We start from the raw sequence: 11,722 nt of genomic DNA, 5'->3' as shown, positions 1-11,722 counted from the left end.
GAACTTCCACTGTTGGGTGTTGGCTGTTTCATCACATGGCATCACAATAAGTCCTTGATTTGGGAAATCCCGACTGTCAATGCAAAGGTTGTATTTCTGGTGCTTAAACATACTTTTGTTGTTCATATGGACCCATTTCTGAAAGTAATTTTAGAAAAAAATAGAAAATATTTACATATCAATAGTATTAAAAGAATCAATATTAATCTTTATAGCTTTATCTTTCTTTCTTTCTTTCTTTCTTTCCTTCTTCCTTTCTTTCTTCTTTAGGTGCAGGCTTCTAATTTAGGCACAAGGCCAACAATTTTCAGAGGAAGTAAGTTAGTTGACCCTAATAATTGACTGGTACTTTATTTTATCAAATCCGAAAGAATGAAAGGCAAAGTTGACCTCAGAAGGATTTGAAAGTAAAAAATCAGAAGAAATTCCACAAAGTATTTTGTCTGGCTCACTAACAATTCTACCAGCTCATCACCTTACTAATATGACAGAATAATGGCAGCCAAAACTGCTAAATAAATATTTAGTTTGAGCAATTGTATCAGTATAAACATACTCAACACGAACAACGACAAACATTAACCTCGAGACAATGACAAATTTTCATCCAGCATCCATTCTTATCTCCTCACCAAATCACCACAATTATCCCTGGCCATTCTTATCCCCTAGCTAAACCATCACAATTATATTTAGTGATACACACAAAATAGCTGCTACATTGATGTATAATTTTATACTGGTTTCTCTTGCAGCATTAGCTGACATTTGACTTTTTCTTTAAATTTTTAAATTTTTTATGGCATAAATGTGAAGGCATGTAACTTAGTGGTCAGTGTTGAGCTCACAATTATTAGGTCATAGGCTCAATTTTCGGACAAGGTAACACATTGTGACCTTGAGCAAGACATTCCATTTCACATTGCGATGGAAACCTTCCCCTATCACACTTTCTATTCATATGAACACTGAGCAAGATTACCACTCTAGTACAGATGCCACAAAACAATGCACCCACTGCACACTGTAAAGTGATTGGCAAATGAGCTGAGAAAGTGTAAAGACATGAGGTCCCTTTCATCCAGTCTCATTGAGGACTATTCAATCTTTATAGTAATGGTGCCATAAGAAAAAAACCCAACCAATACACTCTGTAAAGTAGTTGGTGATAGGAAGAGCATTGAACTGTAGGAAGTAAGCTGAATAGCATAAGAAATTACTCAGACTATCACACCCTATGCCAGCAGACATCATCATTATCATCATTTAACATTAAAAAAAAAATACCAATGCAACCACCACAGTAACAAGCCTGGCTGGATATTCATGAAGCTTTCATTAGCTCTTTCAGCCCTACTTTGACATACAAACTTCTTATAGACTTCACTTCTTACAGGCCCTTATCAGACTTTATGTACCTTAGTTTTTCATACTGTTCTGATAAACATAACTCTGAGATGTAAATGGCCTAAACTGTATATTATGGTTATAACAGGTGGAAAAATACTGTCTAAGCAATGCTAATAACCTCTATACAAATTGTAGAAACTGCATAAAAATTATGGAGTCAAGGACTTACCATCATTTTGTCACCTGGAACACATTGTGCCAATTTCAAAGCTACACCAGATAATACCTCTGGTAACGTAATACACATATCTAGATGCTTCAAGTTGCCATTTTCAGACAGCACCCATTCCTAAGGAGAAGAATGATATATCAAGGTAAACAATAAGGTTAAATAATTATACATCATTTATTAATTATATCAGAGAAGAGTCATTTTAGTCATTTCAAAACACAATATTATGGATGCAGCACGATCAAATAATTTGCAATCACAAAGCAACAGGTTCCATTCCATTGCATGGTATCTTGGGCAAATGTAAACCATAATGTTGGTTTTGACTCAAGCCTTGTAAGCAATTCAAAGCAAAACAGTGCAGCTCATAAGATAGATTGTAATTGTAATGCAAAACACATCTTTATCACACATGCTGTATCATGCTGATTCAATCAGATGATTAGATTAATGACAGTACCACATCAAAACATTGGTGCTGGTACCATGTAAAAAGCACTGGTGTTGATGTCACATTAAAAAGTACTGATGATGGTGCCATGTTCTGAAAAGCATCCAGTACACTCTGTAAAGTGGTTGGCATTAGGAAGGGCATCCAGCTGTAGAAACCAAACCAAACAGACTATGCAATCTGATGTGTGTGTGTGTGGGGGTCTTTGCCAGCTCCTGTCAAGCCATTCAGCATGGCAAACTGTTATGTCGCACATTCGGATGCCTCTACTACTCAGCTCCGCTCCACTCCACTCTACTCTGTTCTACTCTACTATGACTGCTACTCTGCTACTCTACTGTAGTAGTCTGAACTCTGAAATTGGGCTAGCCTACTTCATCGTCTGGGGGCGTCCACAACAAAAACAAACATTAAATGATGAAGGTGGTTGTAGTGGTGGTGGTTGTGGTGGTGGCAGTGGTTCTGTGGAATATTCAGCCATAAACATACTAATTTTTTGATCAAACAACTCAATCCTCCTCAACAAAACTGGTTCATTTACTTTTACTTTTATTTCATAACATTATGAAATTAGGATGTGTCAAATAGTTTTATTACACATTTGTGACCTTGTTATTGACACATGGAACTATCATGAAATAAACAAAAAGTGAAATGTAATATATTTGAAACTAGCTAAAAAATGACTGTTTCAATGACTGTTTCACAATGTAATTGTTTCATTTTCAAAGACATGATTAAGTCACTTACGAAAACTGTTACAATTACCAAAATATTATGAAGTTGTTTTACATACAGGTGGAAAGGTCATAAGATAATACTTCATAGAACAAGAGAATTATTTACACACTGGAGAGGGCAGTCATCAAAGAATATTTTATACAGATTTTACACAAAGGTAAAAGGTCACCTCAGAGTATTTCATCAAACAGACAGATGAGAGATGGGTGGGGTTAAAGAGGATAGGGAAGCCTCCGCTACCCCAGCTATTTAGCCAAAACTTCAACTACCATCACAATCACAACCTCCATCTCCATTATCATCACCACCACTAGTTGCTAAACAAAGTCAGAAATTAAGAGAGGCCAATACTCTGGATAGACATTACAGAAAGGTCAAAACAATGAGTCTCCCATGGTTGTCTGAACTGCTATTTTTAGCAGGCCAAAAGACTATGTTTAATATTGCTTCAAATGTCCCACAAAATCCCACCCTACTTAAGCCCCTTTACACTGTATGGAATATAGGCCATCTACAACTTTTGTTCACTGTTTTCAACTCCAGGCTGCCCTTTTATAGGTCTTGTTGGTTTTGTATTATCATCAATGTAACTTTGCTTTTTTTTTTCTAGTAAGGGGTGTTGGACCTATGCAAGCCCATTAGTCTAACATCCATTCATTCATTGATCTGTCCAACACGGGAGGCTCTACCAGGACTTTGTACACTGCTAGCATAACTTTCAGAGTTACTAAGGCTAATAAGCCACCACACCACAAGGACTGACACCCTGTGGAGGAGTCCTAGATACACTATGCCAAAAGAATGTGGGCACAAAGATGGCCAAGTGGTTAAGAAGTTTGCTTTGCAAATATAAAGTCTCAAGTTCAATCCTACAGCATGGTATCTTGTGCAAGTGTGTCTACCAAAGCTTTGAGTTGATCCAAGGTAGAAAGAAACTGCTTAGAAGCCTATCAAATGGATTATACCTGTAAGTCAAATTTGTCTCTCTATCACACCTGTATCTGACCTCTATCATACTCTAACCTCTCATCATCACTTGGCATAAAGCCATCTATCTCAGTACTACATGCTGTTCAGTTGAGGGATCTTGTCTTGTGAATTACTTAGTGCAGGTGTTATGTAAAAAAACACCCCATACACTCTGTGAAGTGGTTGGCAAAAGGAAGGGCATTCAGTTATAGAAACCATGCCAAAACAGACACTAGAGCCTGGCATATTCCTCTGGCTCAATGGCTCATCCAACCCATACCAGCATGGAAGATGGACATTAAACAGTGATGATGATGATTTATCATACTGATTCTATATGAGAATTACATTAAGGATACATATGGCTGTGGGGTACTCAGCCACTTACATGTTAATTCAATGAGCCAGACAGTCATCGCCAAAACTGATAGAGGACCCATCATGCCTAAAAGTATGACATGATGGTCACAGCTGGAAAGCATTTGATCAGGAAGTAAACTGGTGCCATCAAGACAAACGGTGGTTCGGTGGTTGGAAGAAGTGATAGCTATAGGGATGAGAGAGTGGAGGTGGAGTGCTGAGATGGGGCTTAAGAATATCAATGTGTAAGGAATGCAATGTGGACATTATGATGAGTTTCCCTTAAGCTAAGTAAACATGCTCCAGCTGAGAATTGAAACTGAGTCATGAACATTATTTGTATGCACCACAATTGTGTTGTTCCAGTTGTAAACATCCATTTTTTTAAGGCATAGTGTATCTTGGACTATATTTATTCAATGTGGGCTTTTTAAGACTGTAGATTAACTTGAGATTTGACTGTTATTTCTAGCCGATTGAACCACCATGCAGAAGCACCCTTGTTTTGCTCGAGTTGGTATGATTTTGTGTGTATGTGTGTGTGCACATGTAAATGTGTGTGTGCATGTATGTGTATGTATAAAAATGTAGATCATCATCATCATCATTTATGAAAAACCCATGCAAGAAAAGTTTTTCGTATGTGTGCATGTGTGTGTGTGCATGTGTATCCATTTATATATATGTACTAGCTGAGCACATGCTGTCGATAATGATGACTAATTGTAATATTTTATAATATAAATAACATACATAATAATCAAACATACAAACATTCGCATACTTCCCTGGTACATGCACACACATACATACTCACACAGAGTTGAAATGCTGATTTTTTTTTCACCCCTTCCTTTCTCTCATTGCTATTACTTTCTCTCACTCCCTCTCAGTCAGGGCTATTACTCTCACTACTTCTCCTTCACTGAATTACTATTTTCTCTCCTCCTCCACGTCTGGTGTGATTATGGACAAATAAATATATATACAAATATATAAAAACACTATGCTCATTATTATATTAGGAGATGGGTCATATGTGGAGAGGATGCGAAGTACTTGTGCATTCACATGTGGGTGCACATATGAGTCTTCACAAATGAATGTGAGTGCACATCCAGATGCATATTCATGCATGTATTTGATTACATACCAAAATATACACAGCTGGATAGCATCAAGGTGAAGAAGTGGTGTAAATAAAGTACACACCCACCAGAGGAAGTAAATTGTTACCTCAAGAGTTGGTGGTGGGTGGAAGAAATGATAGGATTGGGGGTATGTAGCTATGACAGCAGAAAGCACAAATACTGAATTTCATTTTGGTCCTTCTCTCTCTTTCTCTGCCCCTCACTCTTTCTCTCTCTCTTCCTTTCTCTCAAAGAGAGCTGAGGTGGAGGGATATGTTTTTCCCTACATGTGTTGACTGAGGGACACAAGGTCATGCTTGTATGTATAATAGTATGTTGAGTGAGTGTCACAAAGAGAGAGAGTGATAAAGAGAGGGGGTTATAGAGGGGAAAGATACAGAAAGGGGAGTGAAAGGAGAGAGACAACTTGTTGAAGCTGCCTTCACATTCAAGGTTTCAATAAAGTGAAAGAGTGAATGTGTTAAAAATTAAAGTGAAAGGAAGAAGAAGCAAAGAAATCCAGAATGATACTGAGAAAGTAGGAGTTTATTACCTGTTAGACAAGAATTACTTGTATCAAAGCCAGGTTGAGAAAATAGGAGAGAATAACCTCTCCTTTCTATACGTATGTGTGTTAATATATGCATATGTACGAATGTGTGTATTCATGTATGTGTTAGTATAAGTATATATATGTATGTGTGTGTGAGAGAGAGAAAAAGAAGAGTGTGTTTGTGTGTGTGTGTTAGTATGCGTGTATGTGAAACAGAGACTGTTTGTGTTAATATGTATGTGAGAGAGAGACAGTGTGTGTGTGTGTGTGTGTGTGTGTGTGTGTGTGCTACAGACAAGTCCCAACCATCAAGGAATAAATAGAAAAAGTAACATCACTTTGTAAATTCTGCACAATTTCCACTCACACCACCCAACCTTAAAGTGAAAAATGACATCTTGCTGATTTATCCCTGTCTCTGCCTGGTTAAGTTCCATCCATCAACAATCAACCTCATCTTTTTTTCGTTTTTTACATGGGCTCAGGAGTGGCTGTGTGGTAAGTAGCTTGCTTACCAACCACATGGTTCCAGGTTCATTCCCACTGCGTGGCACCTTGGGCAAGTGTCTTCTACTATAGCCTCAGGCCGACCAAAGCCTTGTGAGTGAATTTGGTAGACGGAAACTGAAAGAAGCCCGTCATATGTATGTATGTATGTGTGTGTGTGTGTGTGTGTGTTGTGTGTGTGTGTGTGTGTGTGTGTGTGTGTGTGTGTGTTTATGTTTGTCCCCCCCATCTCACCCCAAAATCGCTTGACAATTGATGGTGGTGTGTTTACGTCTCCGTAACTTAGCGGTTCGGCAAAAGTGGCCAATAGAATAAGTACTAGGCTTACAAAGAATAAGTCCTGGGGTTGATTTACTCGACTAAAGGTGGTGCTCCAGCATGGTCACAGTCAAATGACTGAAACAAGTAAAAGAGTATCATGTGTGCATGTGTTTGTGTGTACGTTTGTGTGTGTGTGTGGTGTGTGTGTGTGTGTTGTGTGTGTGTGTGTGTGTGTGTGTGTGTGTTTATGTTTGTCCCCCCCATCTCACCCCAAAATCGCTTGACAATTGATGGTGGTGTGTTTACGTCTCCGTAACTTAGCGGTTCGGCAAAAGTGGCCAATAGAATAAGTACTAGGCTTACAAAGAATAAGTCCTGGGGTTGATTTACTCGACTAAAGGTGGTGCTCCAGCATGGTCACAGTCAAATGACTGAAACAAGTAAAAGAGTATCATGTGTGCATGTGTTTGTGTGTACGTTTGTGTGTGTGTGTGTGTGTTTGTGTGTACGTTTGTGTGTGTGTGTGTACACAACATAGAATATATATCTATTATAACTGGATATCCTTGTTTTATACCAAGTCAGTCAGTGTTGATCCCTCAGACCAATGACTAATGATGTTCCAGCCATGACTGCTCCATCTAGTACATCCAGGTCAACAACACCTAATACATTGGTCTCTCAATTTTAATGGTAGTAGAATGTAATTAGAAGGAAAATTAGCTGCTGTCCTAATATTTTGAGCAACATCATAGAGAGCCCCCACCTCTCTCTCTCACCTTGTTCAGCCCCGGGTAGCACTGATAAACAACCCTATGATAGAAGGTGTTCTAGCCACGACCATCCTGTCTGTTTCAGATATAGTGTATCTAGCACTACATAATCCTATGTAATCTGCTATTTTTAAAAAGCTGAGACAAAAGTAAGTGGCACCTTCAGTTGGATGGTTCATGTTGTTGTTTAACCCAAGAGCAGCATTGAAAGAGCAGATCAGCAATCTAAAACAATCCAACCATGACTATCTTAATGATTTAAACATGTCTAGTACTATATTATCCAACATATCTTTTCCTTTCACAAGATAATACAAGTGAAGGGAGATTTAGCTGCAATTTCTAGTAAGTTAAGGAAACCAAGCACAAGCTCACCTTGGGTGATTATGATAATAATAATAGTAGCAATGATTGCAGAGATAGTGGTGATATTGGAAGTAGTAGTGATGGTGGTGGTAGTGTTGGAGGCAATAAAGACAATGATGGTGTTGGGGGTGATGGTAATGATGTTGGTGGTGGTGATGTTGGAAGCAATAGAGATAACAGTGGTGTTGGAGGTGATGGTAATGATGATGGTAGTGGTGTTGGAGATGGTGGTGGTGATGGTGTTGGAGATGGTGGTGGTGGTGATGATAATGGAAATGGTGATATATGGCAGTGGTTGGTGATGGAGGTTATGACAGGAATAGTGGTAATGGATGTGATGGTGGTAATGATAACTACATTATTACACAATGGCAACATGGGTTATGTCATTGTTTAATCCTGAATCAACTCTCATCCAACAGACCAATGGTCAACAGTATTCCGGCCATCACCAGCCAATTGCCACCTCAGCAGTGTTTCTAAGTGCACATTATCCAGTGTATCCTTGCTTTCAAAACGGTAGGCTGTGATTTAGTGGTTCTTTCAAATCAAAAGGAGTTAAAAATGAGAAGGAAAAAAGAAAAAGAAAATAGAAAAATACCAACCTGATTTCCCCCAGAGTTGTGACAATGGAATAATCCAACAGTACCTTCAGCCGTATGGCCCAAGGTATCTATACAAAGGTCTCCTTGTCTGACCATACCATATAACATGTCCTGGTTTTCTGGTATTCTGCATAACAAAGCATTGAGGATATATATGTTAAAACAGTATGTTACTGTAACAAATGCTTGTGTGTGATTGTGTTCATCTATATATATAAGTACAGTGTGTTGTTGTAACATGTATATGTGCATGTGTATATATATTGTGTATACATATGGATATATAACAGAATGATGCGGTGTTGCAACATGTGAGTACAGTATGTATATGAGATAATATACAGGTGTGGAAATGCGGCCCATACACACATACACAGTAGATGGTTTATATAGAGAGTAAATGTAGAGGTGTAGCAATGGTGAATAATAGTAGTGATGATGATCCTTAAATAAATGGACCACTCTGAGGAAACACCTGTAGTATAAAAAGGTATTATAAAAGGAGAAAGGGGCTCTCTACCCCCCTTTTGAACAGGCTTTTTTGGGGGGGTTTTCCACTAGTAACCTTTCGAAGCGCCTCCCCCTATTGGGAATTTCGATTGTTATATTTTTGTTATCTCTGGAATTTTTACAGTTTTTGCAAACGAACAAAACCCTTTGTAACTTTTGTCCTGTGTTTTGTCCCTTTATGTTTTAATTAATTTTTGTCAGCCCTTGTGGCCAATAAACGAATTAATTATTATTATTATAACGCCGCCGACGTTGGCGCCTCCTCCTCCAACGATGACGACGATCACTCTCATTGATTTCAACATATGAGTCTTTGAAGGAAAGGATTTAAAAAAAAAAGTTTAAAAATAAAAGAAGCTGCCTCTATTTGCGGTGGATGTATGAATGTATTTTGAGTCCAAGTATGGATTTTGCTATGGAGTCACAATAGCAACACAAATGATTTTGATTTTAAGTTAGTAAAATTATGTACTACCTTACCATTAAAGTGAATAAACTTTATTCTGACATCGTTGAGTGCAGAACACCCTATTAAATGACATACTTTAAAAGCCCCACCAAAATTCAAATGGAGCAAGAGTACTAAATTCAAGATGGCAGCTAGCTACATTGTTCAATTCATAACTCCATAAAATTTTTAGCCTTTGACTAATTTCTTAATGTAATATATCATTTCATACTAAAATTATGTTAACAAATACATTTCCAATGCTAAGAATGATTCATGATTAACACTGACACATATACAGACATTTTAGATCACATTGAAATAAAATCTATCTAATTAGTCCTGGGAGTGGCAAAAACTCACTCACCAATTAAAAGTTGAACAAAGAAGAGAACAAAAACAATACAATAATAAACCATAAAAAATTCACTAAAAAAGCCCACTCTTTGCAGGCAACACCCATCATTCTTCCCTAGCCTTCTACACCCAAGTTTTATCCATTTGCAACTTAGACACCTCATGTTAACTCTGCACTGACTATGATCAGAGACCACAAATGCATTCACCAATGTGGTCAACCCAGTCTTGTCTCCAATAGTAAAATAGCAAGTCACTGCACATATCAAGGAAACATTGCACCTCATCCCTTTTAATTACAAACAGAATGCAACTAGCACCTACAATATTGATTCAAATGCTAGGGCTCACTATATTTAAAAGCCTTTCCTTGTGAACAAACATTCTTAAAACAGTAAAAATTGCAATTCAAAGTTACAAAATATTTAAGCTCCAATCAACTACTAGCTCCGGAACACTGCTTTTGCTATATACAGATACTCTAGATCACAGCCAGAGAAAAATCACTTGAATGATTGGCATGAAGTCACAAATACACTCTGACAACTGATCGAAAGACATGGTGTCTCTTCTCACTGTTTCTCCTACTGCTACTACAATGGCCTCTGCTCTTTGGAGCTTGCTGGACTCTTGACACCTCCACTTAGGCACTTTCAACTCACTCTTCTCTCCTCACCTATTATGCCCTGTCCTTTCTTCCCACAATCTTATTAGCCACCTAAAACCGCAAAAAAGGAAACAGGAACACAAAATGGAAAATAATTACCTTCTACCTAAACAATAATTTTAACTTTTTCCTTCCACAGTAAAGTGATTGGTGGATGGATGAATGCATTTTAATATAGAGATGATTCTTAAGTGCTAGTGCTATGACATAATGCACCCAATGCACCTCTGTAAAATGGTTGGCATTAGGAAGGGCATCCAGCCATAGAGAACAAGTTGAAAAAAAAACTTGTGAGCAAGATATGGGTTCTGTCCTGTCTAAGAGGGCAAGTAAAAATAAACATTACATCTTTTACTTTGAACTCAGTATAATGAAATGTATATCTGCACAGCTATAATGTAAGATGATCATAAATTTGGCCGATCAAAACAGGGTAAAAATCATGAAATACAGACTTGATAAATTGTGTGAAACATTAAAATATTAAATATTGACCATAAAATATGTCTTAATAAAATATCTATAAAAGATACAAAAGTAGTTTAGCCCTTACTTTAATTCCGGATAAACGTTCTGTAAGTACCACTTAAATGGTCGGCATTTGAGTTTCCTCTTAAGTTCTAGACGTTCTGATATGCTGCAAAGAGAGAGAAAAATATATAAAGGTGCCCCAATTAATATAGGAATCATTTAGAATTATGATATTTAAATACATGATATTTAACATACATTTCAGACAGTGTATGTACAAAAATACACTTCTAGAGACTCGTAAGTCTATAAGCATATACTCCAGTTTGTATAGTATACATTTATACAGAGTTGTGATATTCATACACTTGTAGAGAGTGTATACAAAAATAAATAAATCTACTGGTTCATCAGTTTTAACATCTATTTGTCAATGTTAACATGGGTGCTGAACTCTGGGACTTATCTGCGGTAGATTTTATGGGCAGCAGCTCTTCTTGCCGTCAAATCCTACCTGTTTTGCAAGTAAGGGATTTTCTATTCCAATGGTCTTCAAAAGTGCAGAGTAATCACTTCTGATGTCAAACAAGGAATGTAAACATTGTATCATTGTTTCTCTTAGACAGTGACAAGCAAAGCTGTCAGATATCAACATTCACTCCTTCTATACACATACATACATGTATGTATAAATATGACAGTTTCCATCAACCAAATTTACTTACTAGTCTGCAAAAGACACTTGCTCAAGGTACCCTCAAGTAGGATGGAACCCAAAACTATATGGTTGTGAATCAAACTTGTTAACCACACAACCATGTCCATCTCTTAATAGTGTTTTTTATTTAATAACCAGAGAATATGTACAAGATAAATTCATTTATAAGGAATCTACTTTGGGATGGTAGGTCTAGAGAATTGCAATTATCCATAACATGAACACTTCTATCATGACTGAGAGCCAAAAGAGT

At 37.4% G+C, this 11,722-nt stretch overlaps 1 protein-coding gene across 1 annotated transcript in view; it reads right to left on the bottom strand.

The window, feature by feature from the left end:
• Nucleotides 1-11,722, bottom strand: part of LOC115213375 (polypeptide N-acetylgalactosaminyltransferase 2) — a 158,698-nt gene that overhangs the window by 1,373 nt on the left and 145,603 nt on the right. The window contains exons 12-15 of the mRNA XM_029782320.2: nt 10,834-10,917; nt 8,299-8,425; nt 1,580-1,699; nt 1-138 (exon numbers count right to left, since the gene is read on the bottom strand). The exon at nt 1-138 is cut by the window's left edge and continues 1,373 nt beyond it. Of these exons, the coding sequence (XP_029638180.1) occupies nt 1-138; nt 1,580-1,699; nt 8,299-8,425; nt 10,834-10,917 (469 nt within the window). The remainder of the gene's footprint in view (nt 139-1,579; nt 1,700-8,298; nt 8,426-10,833; nt 10,918-11,722) is intronic.

Source organism: Octopus sinensis, linkage group LG6 (assembly GCF_006345805.1).
Source record: "Octopus sinensis linkage group LG6, ASM634580v1, whole genome shotgun sequence".
Taxonomy (NCBI): domain Eukaryota; kingdom Metazoa; phylum Mollusca; class Cephalopoda; order Octopoda; family Octopodidae; genus Octopus; species Octopus sinensis.
The sequence above is the reverse complement of the archived record's forward strand: the minus strand, read 5'-3'. Positions and strand labels throughout refer to the sequence as shown.